At 47.8% G+C, this 17,358-nt stretch overlaps 1 protein-coding gene across 10 annotated transcripts in view; it reads left to right on the forward strand.

Annotated features, from left to right (window-relative positions):
- Window positions 1-8,042, forward strand: part of LOC146019740 (uncharacterized) — a 781,584-nt gene extending 773,542 nt beyond the window's left edge. For 7 of the 10 annotated variants that reach the window (XM_083152259.1, XM_083152260.1, XM_083152256.1 and 4 more), the window contains 6 exons: window positions 1,396-1,461; window positions 1,593-1,694; window positions 1,787-1,870; window positions 2,106-2,174; window positions 3,200-3,479; window positions 7,662-8,042. In XM_083152259.1, coding sequence (XP_083008385.1) covers window positions 1,396-1,461; window positions 1,593-1,694; window positions 1,787-1,870; window positions 2,106-2,174; window positions 3,200-3,479; window positions 7,662-7,879 — 819 coding nt within the window. In that variant the 3' untranslated portion in view covers window positions 7,880-8,042. The remainder of the gene's footprint in view (window positions 1-1,395; window positions 1,462-1,592; window positions 1,695-1,786; window positions 1,871-2,105; window positions 2,175-3,199; window positions 3,480-7,661) is intronic. The other 3 variants (XM_083152261.1, XM_083152263.1, XM_083152262.1) reach the window with 3 other exon arrangements.
- Window positions 8,043-17,358: the final 9,316 nt, after the last annotated feature.

A 17,358-nucleotide genomic window follows, 5' to 3' on the forward strand; every position in this document is an offset into this window, starting at 1 on the left:
TAGGGAAAACTGAGCGTCCCTTTAAGGAACGTATGGCAGCCCACAGGTCATCCATTAGGAATGCACTCCTGAAGAAAAAGAGCGACCAGCCGGTCGCGAGGCATTTCCTTGAGCATAACCACAATCTATCATCCCTCAAATATAGGATGATCGATCACATTCCCCTGTCCCTTAGGGGGGGTAATAGGGGTCTACTACTTTTAAAATGTGAGGCCCGCTGGATTGCCAAGCTTGGCACTATCGCGCCGCGGGGCTTGAATGAGTATTCAGGCTTGGGGGTTTTGTTATAGATTCTATAAAGTTTGTTACTTTCAAACATCCCATAATGCAGTTAACAATGATGTCTGTAATACATTAGGGGTGCATAAACTTATGTACATTGGAATACGTACAAGGTCCTAGTCTCTTACAATGTGTTAGCCTATTTGCCAAATTGTCTTGTTTATGTCAAAAAAACTTTTTTGTATATATATTTTTTGTCAAAGTATATATTTGGTGTCTATTTAGTTTTATGATCACTTTGGGTCTGAGATGACCCTTTCAATTTGTACTGGTGGTACACTGTATATCCACTGTTTTTATCATTTTAACTTGAGTCATATGTAAACTTTTTTGTATATGTCTTTTTTTCTTCTGTTATATGTTGGATAAGGGGGCCTGTCTGAAAGACAGATTTGGATTGGTCTGTTTTTAATGGGCTGGCCGCACCTGTACGTTGTTGCGTGAGTGGATGGTTCATGAGACCTTCCCCTTCACGCATGTGACACCTGCACGCTATAAATGTTGTTTGCATCACTTGTATATTTGAGCCTGAAGATAATACACACGTATTGAAACGTTGCCAATAAAGAGCTTTTTCTTTTTACTGCTACATCGTTTGGAGTGCCGCTTCATTCTACAAGTCTATATATATATATATATATATACAGTCCAACTAGTGTCCGGCACTCCTCGCTTATAACAGGTAGATTGCCCGGGTGCCTTCCTCCGCTGGTTTTAAAGCCAGTGTGTATAGTGTCTCCAAAATAATAGACGTCACTCCGGGGCTTCGTGCAAAAACAATTTCTTTTACTTAGTAGACCGTAGACACTAAGTAAAAGAAATTGTTTTTGCACGAAGCCCCGGAGTGACGTCTATTATTTTGGAGACACTATATATATATATATATATATATATATATATATATATATATATATATATATATATATATATATATATATATATATATATATATATATATATATATATATATATATATATATATAGCCTAGTTTAGCCTCTTCCATGTGTCCATTGAGTCTCCAATGTTAAATAAGAAATGCATATGTACATATATAGATAATAGAGCATACTCTGTATCACTATATAATGCGCAGACACTCTCTTCCATTGTAGATGTTTGTCATCGCCACCACTGTCCTGAAGGGATCGCTCCTCTTATACTGGACTCTGAATAAAGTTGTAAGTACAGTGTTACCCATTTATATTCTCCCTGGTGCCCCTTGTACCCCAGGCTGCTGTCAGAAAGGGGGCAGTGCTGCTAGCTCAGTATTGGGTGTAACTAGGAATAATAACGCACCTTCCTTTCCTAGCCCCAGGACCATACTCTGCTGTGTATCACTATCCGGCTTGGTGTATATACCCTGCAAACAGTCATACTGTATTACAGCCTCCACTCCTCCATCATAGCCTCGGTAAGTACTACATGTACCAGCCAGCTGCCCATCCTGTACCCCTGCCATGTATTATCCAGCACAATGACCATGTCCTGTGTTTTATTCTGCAGATCTTTATTCTTATACCATCTACTGAGACGGTCCACCTCATCATCTGGTACCACCGAGGTGACCCGGGTGATGACAAGTACAGCGTGAGTATCATGTAACATACAGTATTTCTGCTCAAATCTGCTAGATAGGGGTATAATAATCGCACCCCCTATTATCTCAGTTGAACGAGTTGTTCACGATAGGAAAAGCCAGTTCTCACGCCTTAAACCAGGTTTTAAGCATGAGAACCGGCAATCTCCGACATAAGTGCCGGCTGGAATGCTGTTTGCACTGTGCTTAAGGCAGAACACGGCCTCATGACACTAATTTTGTCAGATTTCAGATCAACAGAACACCTCCGGGACCTCCTTGGCCGAAATGCAACAGCCCCATTGTCTGACAGATGTAATGTGATATAAACAGTAACACTTGCAGTGTGAAACGCGTTGATTGCAGACCCAGTGTGAAATGCGCTGATTGCAGACCAAGTGTGAAACGCGTTGATTGCAGACCCAGTGTGAAACGCGTTGATTGCAGGCCCAGTGTGAAACGCGTTGATTGCAGACCCAGCGTGAAACGCGTTGATTGCAGACCCAGCGTGAACCGCGTTGATTTCAGACCCAACGTGAAACGCGTTGCTAATGATTTATTCATGTATTATATGGCATCATTCACATGTAGAACCCTTTTGGTAGCCTCAGCTCTATTTGATCCTTAGTGATAAATGTTGTATTTTTGTTGTTGCATTATTCCTGTTACGCTGTATTTGGTGTTAGACATTGAGCAGTAGTTTTGTTGTTGCATTATTGCTATTACGCTATTCCTGTTACGCTGTATTTGGTGTTAGACATTGAGCAGTAGTTTTGTTGTTGCATTATTACTATTACGCTATTCCTGTTACGCTGTATTTGGTGTTAGACATTGAGCAGTAGTTTTGTTTTTGCATTATTGCTATTACGCTATTCCTGTTACGCTGTATTTGGTGTTAGACATTGAGCAGTAGTTTTGCTATTACGCTATTGCTGTTACGCTGTATTCGGTGTTAGATATTGATCAGTAGTATTGCTGTTACGCTACTGCTGTTATGCTGTATTTGGTGTTAGACATTGAGCAGTAGTTTTGCTATTGCTGTTACGCTGTATTTGGTGTTTGACATTGAGCAGTAGTTTTGCTGTTACGCTGTATTTGGTGTTAGACATTGAGCAGTAGTTTTGCTGTTACTCTGTCTTTGGTGTTAGAAATGGAGCAGTAGTTTTGCTGTTACTCTGTATTTGGTGTTAGACATTGAGCAGTAGTTTTGTTGTTACGCTGTATTTGGTGTTAGACATTGAGCAGTAGTTTTGCTATTACGCTGTATTTGGTGTTAGACATTGAGCAGTAGTTTTTGGATCAGACCTCGGAGTTTAGCAGTGTTTTCTTTTTCCTCTTAGAAGCTGACGCACTATAGCGCTGAGCGAAGCAGACCCGTTGTTACGATATTCTCCAGGAGCTCAGAGGAGAACTATGGGTGGCTATCTGCGCTGCTGAGGGAAGCGGTCAAGGTCGTCCATTTCCAGATCACAAACAGTAACTTCCGGGACTTCAACCAGCAGGTCTCTCAGTGCTCCTTCGCCATATTATACCACACGAAAACACGCGGAAGGGTCAACATCACCAACGTCACCGACTCGCTGTATGACGAAGAGGTGGATTACCTGTGCAAGCAACTTGGTAAGTAGGATTATTTAGGCCACTGTAAGTCTTATTGCAGGAGCCTAATAATAAGCAAGACCCTTAGAGATCGCTAGCAGTGTCCACGTGGGATGAGGAGGATTTCTACTTAAGAACCTTGTGCAGGACTTATCTGAAATAACACATGCGCTGTAGTTAGTAGTAATTCACAGACAGAACCGAGAGGAGCAGCTGTGCTCTCCACTTTGCAGCACACACACAGACCGAACTGCAGGAGTAGCTGTGCTTTCCCCTTTGCAGCACACACACAGACAGAACTGAGAGGAGTAGCTGTGCTTTCCCCTTTGCAGCACACACACAGACAGAACTGAGAGGAGTAGCTGTGCTTTCCCCTTTGCAGCACACACACAGACAGAACTGATAGGAGTAGCTGTGCTCTCCCCTTTGCAGCACACACAGACAGAACTGATAGGAGTAGCTGTGCTCTCCCCTTTGCAGCACACACACACAGACAGAACTAAGAGGAGTAGCTGTGCTCTCCCCTTTGCAGCACACGCACACAGACAGAACTGATAGGAGTAGCTGTGCTTTCCCCTTTGCAGCACACACACAGACAGAACTGAGAGGAGTAGCTGTGCTTTCCCCTTTGCAGCACACACACAGACAGAACTGATAGGAGTAGCTGTGCTTTCCCCTTTGCAGCACACACACATACAGAACTGATAGGAGTATCTGTGCTCTCCCCTTTGCAGCACACACACAGACAGAACTAAGAGGAGTAGCTGTGCTCTCCCCTTTGCAGCACACGCACACAGACAGAACTGAGAGGAGTAGCTGTGCTCTCCCCTTTGCAGCACACACACACAGACAGAACTGAGAGGAGTAGCTGTGCTCTCCCCTTTGCAGCACACACACAGACAGAACTGATAGGAGTAGCTGTGCTCTCCCATTTGCAGCACATACACACAGACAGAACTGCAGGAGTAGCTGTGCTCTCCCCTTTGCAGCACACACACAGACAGAACTGATACGAGTAGCTGGGCTTTCCCCTTTGCAGCACAAACACAGACAGAACTGATAGGAGTAGCTGTGCTCTTTCATTTGCAGCACACACACAGACAGCACTGAGAGGAATAGCTGTGCTCTCCCCTTTGCAGCACACACAGAACTGATAGGAGTAGCTGTGCTTTCCCCTTTGCAGCACACACAGAGACAAAACTGATAGGAGTAGCTGTGCTCTCCCTTTTGCAGCACACACAGAGACAAAACTGATAGGAGTAGCTGTGCTCTCCCTTTTGCAGCACACACACAGAGACAGAACTGAGAGGAGTAGCTGTGCTCTCCCCTTTGCAGCACACACAGAGACAGAACTGATAGGAGTAGCTGTGCTTTCCCTTTTGCAGCACACACACAGACAGAACTGATAGGAGTAGCTGTGCTCTCCCCTTTGCAGCACACACATAGACAGAACTGATAGGAGTAGCTGTGCTTTCCCCTTTGCAGCACACACAGAACTGATAGGATGAGCTGTGCTCTCCCCTTTGCAGCACATACACACAGACAGAACTAATAGCAGTATCTGTGCTCTCCCCTTTGCAGCACACACACAGACAGAACTGAGAGGAGTAGCTGTGCTTTCCCCTTTGCAGCACACATACAGACAGAACTGAGAGGAGTAGCTGTGCTCTCCACTTTGCAGCACACACACAGACAGAACTGATAGGAGTAGCTGTGTTTTCCCCTTTGCAGCACACCAGAGGCGTAACTAATAATTGTGCGCCCCCCTGCCGAAAATGCAGGGGGGCGACCCCCCCCCCCCCTAAAAAAAAAAAAAACAAGCAGCGGGGAGCCGTGGCGCACGCGCGGGGGGGGGGGGGGGATTGAGAGGAGAGAGCGTGTGTGTTTGTGTGCTTGTGTATTTTACCTTGGGCCGCATCCGTCCGCGCCGGGTCCCGGCTCTCCCGGCTACTGCTGCTAACGTAAGTGACACTTGGAAAATGGCTGCCCCCATACAGCAGACGAAAAACTGTCTGCGGTATGGGGGCAGCCATTTTCCAAGTGTCACTTTTTGGATCAGTGAGAGCAGCACTGCGGCAATAGCCGGGAGAGCTGGGACCCGGACGGTGCACACAGGCAGCCAGACAGTGACTGTCGTCCCGCAGCCCCCCCGGGCCCACATACCCTCAGCGCCTCCCCGCCACGGCGGGGGCTGCGGGACGATAGTTACGCCTCTGCAGTACACACAGAACTGATAGGAGTAGCTGTGCTTTCCCCTTTGCAGCACACACACACACAGAACTGATAGGAGTAGCTGTGCTCTCCCCTTTGCAGCACACACACAGACAGAACTAAGAGGAGTAGCTGTGCTCTCCCATTTGCATCACATACACATAGACAGAACTGCAGGAGTAGCTGTGCTCTCCCCTTTGCAGCACACACACAGACAGAACTGATACGAGTAGCTGTGCTTTCCCCTTTGCAGCACACACACAGACAGAACTGATAGGAGTAGCTGTGCTTTCCCCTTTGCAGCACACACACAGACAGAACTGATAGGAGTAGCTGTGCTTTCCCCTTTGCAGCACACACAGACAGAACTGACAGGAGTAGCTGTGCTTTCCCCTTTGCAGCATACACAGACAGAACTGACAGGGGTAGCTGTGCTCTCCCCTTTGCAGCACACACACAGGCAAAACTGATAGGAGTAGCTGTGCTTTCCACTTTGCAGCACTTCACAGAACTGATAGGAGTAGCTGTGCTTTCCCCTTTGCAGCACACACACAGACAGAACTGAGAGGAGTAGCTGTGCTTTCCCCTTTGCAGCACTTCACAGAACTGATAGGAGTAGCTGTGCTTTCCCCTTTGCAGCACACACACAGACAGAACTGATAGGAGTAGCTGTGCTTTCCCCTTTGCAGCACACACAGACAGAACTGACAGGAGTAGCTGTGCTTTCCCCTTTGCAGCATACACAGACAGAACTGACAGGAGTAGCTGTGCTCTCCCCTTTGCAGCACACACACAGGCAAAACTGATAGGAGTAGCTGTGCTTTCCACTTTGCAGCACTTCACAGAACTGATAGGAGTAGCTGTGCTTTCCCCTTTGCAGCACACACACAGACAGAACTGAGAGGAGTAGCTGTGCTTTTCCCTTTGCAGCACACATACAGACAGAACTGAGAGGAGTAGCTGTGCTTTCCCCTTTGCAGCACACACACTGACACGTTTGCAGCTGTGTGTATGTGTGTGTAGAAACGGAAGTGTGGTTACATTGCATCCTGTCCTGTGTGATACAGTCTACACACCATTATGCAGAACTGTAATGAATTCAAACCTGACAAGGGTGCTCCAGTCAATCAGCTCCTAACAGTCATGTGTTTGAAAAATGACAGGTAGAATCTGATTGGCTGGAGCACCATTTATCTTACACAATGAGTTTTACAGCTAAACGCATTGATTAATGGGCCTTGCCAGTGTAATTCCTCGTCGACATCCCCTGAGCCTTGGTTGAGCTGAATACAGTGGGATAGATGTCCCGTCCGTATCCGCATGTTACCGGTGCTATGTGATGGTAACGCCGGTGCGCATGGTTACTTATCTGAGGGGCGGCTCTTCCGGTGTACAGCTGTCCCAGCGACGTACCGGCTAGTCGGTTCCTGATGCGGAAGCCGGATTGTGACCAGCACATGTGTAAGTCAGGGGGGTACGGAGACAGGCTCTTCTATAGACATCTGTAGATGGTGTTGCCTATTGCTCAATCAGTCAACACCAAGAGGTCGACATTCAAACGATCAACATGCAAATGGTCGTCATTGAGAAAAGGTCGACAGAAGCAAAAGGTAGACGTTAAAAATAGACACATTAAAAGGTTGACATAAGTTTTTCACTGTATTTTTGTTGTTATTTGGACTTTTACATCCATGGGAATGGGAACAATTGGGAATGGGAAAACCAAATGCAGCAGTAGCGGAGCGAAGCATGGCGCGCATATGCCCTATACTAATTGCGGGTCTAAGTCGGCAGTGTCGACACTGACACAAAGACTTAAAAACTCATGTAGACATTTTCACGTGTTGACTTTTTGCTTGTGTTGATGTTTTGTTGCCGACCTGTCCCTGCGCTGACCCCACAAAACTGCGGTTATTATATTGCCCTTCCCATTATTACGGGGACACAGCAGATACCCCACGTATCTCTGAATCCCGACTCTTTGTCCCACAGGTCAGAAGAATGTGGTGGTGGTGGTCGATGACCTGGAGGACAGCAGCTCGCTGGCCAAGAACAACATCCTGAAGACCCAGACCGCCATCCGGGACCAGACCCGCGACCTCTTTCTGTTCACCACACACGAAAAAATGGACACGCAATTGTTAAGGAATAAAATAAAGCCCATGATTCAGATGCTGGGGAAAGGTGCAGTACGGCTGGACGTGGAGTAACGAGGTGACGGGGTCACGGCGCCTGTGCAGCATCGGGGAACGGCACCCAATGGTGGTATTACGCCCATGGTCCGCCCAGCACATACCGAGGTGCGCGACTACCCACTGCAAGGAAACACTCTGATGCCTGCTTCATTCAATAACACGTCATATCTGTATTCTACTCACGCTGCTTGTTTAGTCTCATTTATAACGTTTTATATATATATAGGTTTATTGCGTGTGCCTGTGTTGCGTCATGCCTTGGAGAGAGATAAAGTGGAGAATTAGTATACAGCCATAACCAATCAGATTCTAGGGGTATCGGATACATAAGCTGAGCAGAAGGAGATCTCAGGTACACCAACCGCTAGGTCCGCCCTCTTTTAGTCAGACTCCTCCCCTTTGTGGTAGCATGCTGCTCCCTGCCTTCCTGCTCCATAAACCTCTCCCCATTGGTGGAAATCCAGGCGTGCAGTGTTCCTGAGCTGGCCTATCATCTGTGACCACCAAAGTGTTTCCTCCTGCAACACAAGGCAAAGTTATTATCATTTCCGGTGCATTTCCCTCCAAACATTCTGTTACCAAAATCCAATTACTCCACTGTGACTAATACTCAGCGAGCGTAAAACAAACGCACAGCACAGAGAACCTTCTCACTTGTTTAGCCAATAAAGCTGGGTACACAATATACATCCTGCATGAACACAGATCGTTAACAATAAGCCCGATCGTCTGAACATACGGATTCAGTATGAAATCCCGGCGGTCGGGATCCCGCCACGCAGCGAGCCCAGTGCCTCGCTACGCTAATTTATTCTCCCTCCAGGGGTGTCGTGGACACCAACGGAGGGAGAAAGTGTCAGGATTTCAGCCGTCGGGATACTGAACGCCGGGATTTTAACTGCATCCCGAACATACAGCCCTGTCTGAGGATATCGTTAGTGACTGCACATTTGGTGAGGGTCCTGGGAAGTCACTGAACGATCTCATTAACAGTATTTACCCGCAGGTTGTATAGTTAAGGATATATCTGTGCGCATATCTTGCAGTGTTCACAAACCTTTACAGTATTCCTTATCTCCAATATTTCCGTACGGTGTGCCGGCTCCATTGACACACCCAGATAGGCTGGATAGCTGCTCGTAAGGACCTGTTCCCACACTTAGGGGAATATTAAGTATGTACCAAAGGGGAGGCGGCCGGCAGCGGTACAGGAGGAATCTCCGATCCCTCCTGTACCACCGCCAGTCGTCTCCTCTATAGGTTTCTATGGGGGATGCGAAGCTGCCCGATGTATCAACATTGAGCAGCCCAGCTTCGCACCCCTGGGCTATCGCCATTCTGAGATGGCGATAGCCCATTGTATCGCACTGCCCCTGCGGCAGTGGGGTCAGCGGGGGGTGGGGGTGGTGAGCACTAACCGCATGCACAGACCCCCAGGCTCCCGGCTCCGGACATCGCAGAGACTGGCTCTTTTCGGAGCCCTTTCCCTGCGCCTCTGGCATCATACATTCTGCCGATGGGATTGCATTTTACAATTACAATGCGATCCTGAGTGGTAACATTCCGCCCAATTCGCACTGTAAATGTGATCCATGATAAATGGGCCTCTGAATCACTCAGCGCAGTCTCCTGGTGTGTTGTGACTAAGGGCCTTATTCTGGTTAGGTTGGTGCAACGTACGTATGGTCAGTTTCACCGTACGTTTCCCGGACGGTGAGCGTAAGTCCACCCACAGATCAGCCGCACACGGACGATCACAAACACCTACAAAGGGGAGTGGCGTACACTTGAGCGTACGCCACCGTACACAGACGGATCTCCTCTTAGCCATTGATAACTGGCGTACAACAAAACATACGCCACCGTATACGGATGGGTATCGTCCGTTTTCCCACCGACATCTTGCGTATATCTGAGCATACGCCACAGTGCAAGTAGAAATTGAGTCCAAAAACATCCTTGTTGCTCTTAGATGTGGTTTATGTGTATTTTCCCATATAAAAAACTGGTATGTTTGTGTTACAGTGAAAAAGTTGACAAATGTCGACTCCTGTAAATTGAGTGTCCTGCTGTTTAAAGTATATAAAAACACTTTCTGATTGGGTGTAGATGGTTATAAAATAACTACCTGGACATATATAACCAGGTATTAGAATAAATATTACCTAAAATGAAACCAACCTTTACATGTAGAGAAGTGTAGAAAGATAAGCTTCCAATGTGTTTGAGTGCTGTGTGTGGCTTGCAGGTAGTGAAATCATGGTTTTCACTTAATAGGCTGCAGCATTGCTTATTACATTCAGGTGTAGTAATCAGTGTTAATTAGCAGACCCAGGCGTCCGCTCTCATACGGTATCTCTAGGGGTGGTCTGGAGCTATCTTTGGCATCCGCCTGTTTTTGGCCCAAAATGCACGATGCGTTCGCCGATCGAGCGGTTGTTGCACCGTACATTTTGGTGTACGCCCATGTTTAGGCCCAGTTTCCCTCATTATTCCGGCCGCTCCCCTAAAAACGCCCCCATGCCACCCACAATGTCCGTACTCTTGCGGACAGGTTTTTTCGCATGGAGAGACCCGTCTGTGAGCGGTGTGAGGTCGCCACACCTGCGCATTGCGAAAGCTACGCATGCGCAGTTGAAAAAAAAACCCGATCCGCCCGTATACGGTCCCACCGTATCGAGCAGAATAAGGCCCTAAGTCTGGTGCTAGTGGAATTGCGAGGTACCTTGGGGGTCGCTCACTCCAGACATCTCCCGCTGCAAGGCAGATGGGTGGGGTTAGATGTAGGAGGATAGACCAAGGCACCTAATAAGTGTAACAAGTGTTTTTGGATTGTACAGGACGGAAAGGCCTCAGTAGGATAAGGTCTGCCCTGTGTAATGTCAGGTTTTAGCTTACTGGGTGTGGTATAACACACCGACAGCCGGGATTCCAACAGTCATTAGCCTGCCCGACGTTGGAATCCCGCCTGCACAGCGGGGGGGAACGCAACGAAGCCCCTTGCAGGTACAGTGTCTCACTGCGCTCCCCACCTATATTATTCTCCCTCTATAAGGGTCGTGGACCCCCACTAGGGAGCAGTCGGGATTCCGACATCAGGGTAATGACTTGTCTTGAGTCGTCCGGCACCCAGCTTACTACAGAGATAGGTGGCGGGCAGTTAGTGAATCAGTAACCAGCACTCAGGTAATCAGTAACAGCAGTACACCTATAAATCACAAGGTCACCTCATGCTGAATATGGTTAGAGAAGTAACATCACATCGATCACACTGATAACGACATCATAGGGTGTGCAGGAATCAGATCTGTCTCCTTATAGATCATTTCCCACTAATGATACTGTAACTATATTGGCCAATTATTTGTTTCATTGAAATATTTGTAGACAAACTCAGAATATTCGGGCAGGATGTATTGGAAAGCAAAACTTCCCAGGACCTCTGCCTGACGGGTGACACATCTATAGATGTGCTTCTTTCTGCATAAATTCCTGAGAGGGATCTTAGAGGATCCCTCTCCGTCTCCCCCGTGGGTGCTGGGGACACTGAGTGAAGCTCTGTACACGGAAGTCTGCACATCGCAGGGGGACAGCTCTTACAGGGGGGGAGGGGGGATGTCCTTTGTGTTATTCAGGATTTTGCCTGCGTACAGCATTAATAATTGCCCCAATGCATGCAATAAGTGGCAGGATATATTGTATGCAATATGCGATGATGTCATTGTTACTATAATACAGATGTGTACATTATTGCAGCAGGTGCACCAAACAGCCCATCTCGGAACTTGGTGGCTCACTTCCACAAAGGCAACTCACGCCAGTACAAGTATGAGGACACATCTGTAATAATAATAATAATAATAATCACAAATAAAAATGTATAAAAAAATACAAAATATAAACTATAAAATAAACAAATAAAAAAGTAACTCTCCTGTAACTCTTTCTTGCTCTATTCCAGTGGTTCTCAAACTCAGTCCTCAGGACCCCACACAGTTCTCATTTTCCAGGTCACCCGGCAGGTGCACAGGTGCACTCATTACTCATTGACATATTTTAAAAGATACAGAGGTGGAGCTAATTATTCCACCTGTGATTCTGCGAGGAGACCAGGAAATATGCACTGTGGACCGGGTTTGAAAACCTGTGGGCTATTCTAACCCTCTTTTTTTTTTCCTCTTTCCATTTTACAATAAGTACTGTTGATGTTTTAATGAAGAACCAACCTCTTATTGTTATCATTACTTTTCTGGATATTTATGTTAATATTGTATTTTTATGTTGATCCTAATAAAAATATTTTACAATAAAAATAAGAAAAAACATAAACAAAATTAAACATTTAATAATAATAATAATAATAATAATAATAATAATAATAATAATTATTATTATTATTATTATTATTGTGTGCTCACTACTAATGCTGCTTTCCCACTGCCAAGCCATTTAGAGAACCGGTATTTTTAAACGGTATTTAAAACGGTATTAGCTTTCACATTACAGTAGATTACCCTTTAATCCCCTCAACACATTTCAAGCTAAAGAAAATAGTGCCTGTATTTTTAAATGGCCTTTTCAGGGTTAAAAAGGCCCACACCTATGACGTATGGTGTACAAAAACGGGTTATTAATAAAGCAAATAAGCACAAGAACCACAAAACACGTCTTCTCTCTTCTAAATATTCTCCCCACAAACTTCCAGGTTGTGGGGAGTGTCATAACGCTGGCGACAGCCTATCACAGGTCTGCAGACTGTTGTTTTCACTAAATACCGTTTAAGAGCCATTCTCATTGCAGAAAAAACGGCTTTGAAACGTGTAGGACTCTGCTTTTTAAACGGGTTGAAATACCGGCTAACTTTAACCGGTAAATCAACTCTGGCGCTTTCCCACTGCTGCCTTAAACGTTTAGAAATGGGAAAAAAACAGCAATTTACTGTTTAAGACCTGCAGTGGGAAAGGGGCATAAGCCAAATACTTTTTGCTTGTATACATCACTCAGGCAAATTCCTTCTCAAATGGACAAAACCATGTGCACTGCAGGGGGGGGGGGGGGGGGGGGGGGGCAGATGTAACATAAGAAGAGAGAATTGGATTTGGGTGGGGTTTTACTTCAAAGGGCGGGATGTACTAAGGGGAAAATGCGGTAAAACCCCTGTTTTACCGCATTTTCCTATGTACTACTACCCGGCCGCACCGATTTCGCCGGCCAGGGTATCGCCACCCTTTGGATGGCGATACCCTATAGAAGCCTATGGGCTTCTTTTCGCCACCGGCCACCTCCGTCGCAACCCCGCCGCCTCGTCGACCCCCCCTCTCCCCCTCCCTTGGGCTTACCTTTGTACAGGTTCTCCTGGACCCCGGAAGGTAAGCCCTTCCTCCCCCTAGCAATGCAGCCGAACGTCCTTCCGGCTGCTGGGGGGAGGAGGAGGCACCGGGGACAGCCTGCTTAGCTGTCCCCGGCGTGAAGGCAGCAGTAGGCGGCAGTGAGTGACCACAGTACAGGTATCGTGGGCGGTCTCCGGTACCGCACCGCGATGCCAGCCGCATATGTAATTACATATGTGTTGGCATCGCGGCGGGCGGCGAAGGGCGGCAAAGTATATTAATGCATCCCGTCCAAAGTGAGATCTACAGTATATTGCAGTGTAAAAATAGAGCAGCCAGTATTTACCCTGCACAGAAACAAAATAACTTCCCCAAATCTAACTCTCTCTGCACATGTTACATCTGCCCTACCTGCAGTGCACATGGTTTTGTCCATTTGAGAAGGAATTTGCCTTTGGGAGTGAACCAGAACAAGGGCCTATGCCTCTGAACAATAAGTTGTTTTGTAAGTTCCTTGTAGACCGTGGTTATCCCAGTAATGTGCATGGACAATCGTCTGGAGGAGCTGATCTTTGCTACAGGTTAATCAAGAGGTTCCAAATGTGGTCCTCAAGGCACCAACCAGTCAAGGTTTTAGGAATAACCCTGCTTGTGAGCAGATATTATAATCAAACTGACTGAGGTATTAAGTCACCTGTGCCTAAGCATGGATTTCTTTAACCCTGCACTGTTGGCATGCCCTATGGACCATGGGCCTGATTCAGATCTGATTGCAAAGTTGCAAATGGCAGCACAGCCCAGACAGAAATTGCTAATTAATCGTTACACGCTATTCCCCTCAAGTCCATTCGCAAATCACTCCCCATCAAATTGTTCCCCAGTCTGTGCAGATGTGCGTGGCTCTGACCTTACCACACCTCTGTGCCAGAGACAGGCTGATCAGGGCCGGTGATGATGTCACAGAGCCTCCCTGATATCTTCTGGGCGCGCCTGCATTATTCCTCACACTCCCACACCTCTGTGACAGAGACAGGCTGATCAGGGCCGGTGATGATGTCACAGAGCCTCCCTGATATCTCCTGGGCGCGCCTGCATTATTCCTCACACCTCTGTGACAGAGACAGGCCGATCAGGGCCGGTGATGATGTCACAGAGCCTCCCTGATAACTCCCAGGCGCGCCTGCGTTATTCCTCACACTCCCACACCTCTGTGACAGGGACAGGCTGATCAGGGCCGGTAATGATGTCACAGAGCCTCCCTGATAACTCCCGGGCGCGCCTGCGTTATTCCTCAGACTCCCACACCTCTGTGACAGAGACAGGCTGATCCGGGCTGGTGATGATGTCACAGCCTCCTTGATAACGCCCGTGCGCGCCTGCGTTATTCCTCAGACTCCCACACCTCTGTGACAGAGACAGGCCGATCAGGGCCGGTGATGACATCACAGAACCTCCCTGATAACTCCTGGACGCGCCTGCATTATTCCTCACACCTCTGTGCCAGAGACAGGCTGATCAGGGCCGGTGATGATGTCACAGAGCCTCCCTGATATCTCCTGGGCGCGCCTGCATTATTCCTCACACCTCTGTGACAGAGACAGGCCGATCAGGGCCGGTGATGATGTCACAGAGCCTCCCTGATAACTCCCGGGCGCGCCTGCGTTATTCCTCACACTCCCACACCTCTGTGACAGGGACAGGCCGATCTGGGCCGGTGATGACATCACAGAACCTCCCTGATAACTCCTGGACGCGCCTGCATTATTCCTTACACCTCTGTGACAGAGACAGGCTGATCAGTGCCGGTGATGACATCACAGAACCTCCCTGATAACTCCTGGACGCGCCTGCATTATTCCTTACACCTCTGTGACAGAGACAGGCTGATCAGTGCCGGTGATGACATCACAGAACCTCCCTGATAACTCCTGGACGCGCCTGCGTTAATCCTCACACTCCCACACCTCTGTGACAGAGACAGGCTGATCGGACCAAGAGAAGGATAGAGTTTAAGTAATGCTAATTGCACAACCAAACACAGGGGAACTCAGCTATACCGGATTCACTTTAAAGCGCCTAATGAATTATTCTGTTTGGCCTATACCTTTACTTAACTCTTATGCCTAGAAATAACTCACACAAACACCTTATTCTAAAAATAACGACACAGACAACCACTGTGTAAGTTTAAAAGGTCATTTATTGTAATTGTATGACCCCTATTTGTCTAAGGGATGGCAAAGAAAGCGCTTGAGACCAGCACCAGTCATGGGTGTTGCTCATGGTAGCGACCAAAGCGCTCCAACCTTACACCACCCCTTCTTGTGGGGTACAGCCTGCGCTGTGACGGACATACCACCCCTTCTATGGCCTGGCGTGGACCTTCCATGAAGGGTCCAACGTCCCACCGCTGGAGCCTGGGACTCGCCCGCCATCCTGGCAAAGGGGGGCAATAAAGGACAGAGACCACCTGACACCACACCTGACTGCTGGTCGAAAGCGCCTTCTCGCCACAGCCTAGGTTCCAAAAACCCCGCAGTGTCACCACGCGGAACCAAGCCCAGCCACCTGAAACAAATAAAAAACCTACTCACTAAACTAACCTAAACTAGAAAAAATGTCCTGCAAAAACACTGCCATATTGGAGTCCGAAAGATGAACCCCGTCCGGCCTGTATAAACTGGGGTCCCCTTAACAATCGTGGGATGCCGAACTGCCCTGCCACCCCGTGACACAACATGCCTAGATATCGCATGATTCAACTTCTTTCTGGCCCTCTCAATGGCTATCATGCTCCGACAACCCTGCCAGTGGAAACGGGGACTATGCCGGACCACACAATTGGTAACCCAGGCCAGCGTGTCTCAATCTGTATGGTAAGCGCAATGCCGGTCCTTTTGACAAAATCATTGCCACCCAAGTGAATGACTAGAACGTCGGGGCGGCCCCACTTACAGGCTTTGGCAGACAGCAAATCCAATAGACCCTCCCAATGCAAGCCCCGGACTCCGAACCAATGTACGGCTCGGGCCCAAGACAGAACCGGAGCCCTAGCGGCCAACGGGTGCCTAGCAGCGCAGAAAATAAATGAATGCCCCACAAACCAAACCCTACCCAGAGTCATTGCGGAAGGGGAGGGGGCTGAAAAAGAAAAAGCCTACTGGTTAACATCACATGATATACTGTAACACAACTGGAATGGCATTCACTATTGCCCAAGTGAAGGTGAAAACTTTAAAAAACCTTTGGTGAACTTTAGGGGACAGCCAATTGAATAAGTCCACAATCGGAGATAAAAGTAAAAAATTCCCTTCACACCGTCGATTCCGGAAGGCTTTGCCGGTATTGCCTTCCATTCACGCTTGCATGGCGAGCCCGACCCCACTAGGTCTATGAGGGGTTGGGCTAAGGTACGACCGGTGGCGCTAGACTCTCGAAGAAATCGAAGTTCCAGAATCGATTGTAAACAATCGTTTTTGGGCTGGCGCAACAGGCGCCGAAGTTACAACTTATCTAACTTATCTAGTCTTATATAACTCTTATAAGCGGAAGACTTCCACCTGCCCCACTGCCTGAATGGCGGAAGGCGGAAGTCCAGCCGCCGCTGCGCAAGTAGGTGCCCCTATGCGAAAAGAGTGCGTCCCGAAATCCTGCTCCGGCAGACCTAACTTCACCAGACAGCGCCGAAACACAGCCGCAAACTGGAATTGGGTCAATGGCCGCACATCAGTGTGTGCTAAGAACTGCAAGGCGGTCCCCGGTCTGCGGGAAACATATTCCTTAGCCAGGCAAACTGGACATACAGCATTGTTATCTTGCGCCTTCAGGGTAACCCAGTTGCCCCTGCCCATCTGGTCTGTTTTAGACCTCCTTATCCTGCACATAACTTGTCCCTCTCAAAAGACTACGTCTTCCCTGAGAAGCCCAGTGCTGGAGCGCTTGCTGGAAGCTACAAGCTCGCTAATGCGAAACGCGCCATAGAAGGCAAATGTAAAAGCTACCTTAAATAGGGCCTCCTCAAATGGGTTCTCGGCCACTTTAGCTAAACAAGCTACTAGCTCCCCCAGCAAACGCTCGTCTATATTTCTACAAGAGTCTAGCGCCACCGGTCGTACCTTAGCCCAACCTCTCATAGACCTAGTGGGGTCGGGCTCGCCATGCAAG

The sequence above is a fragment of the Crinia signifera genome, chromosome 7 (assembly GCF_055691185.1).
Source record: "Crinia signifera chromosome 7, ASM5569118v1, whole genome shotgun sequence".
NCBI classification, from domain to species: Eukaryota; Metazoa; Chordata; class Amphibia; order Anura; family Myobatrachidae; genus Crinia; species Crinia signifera.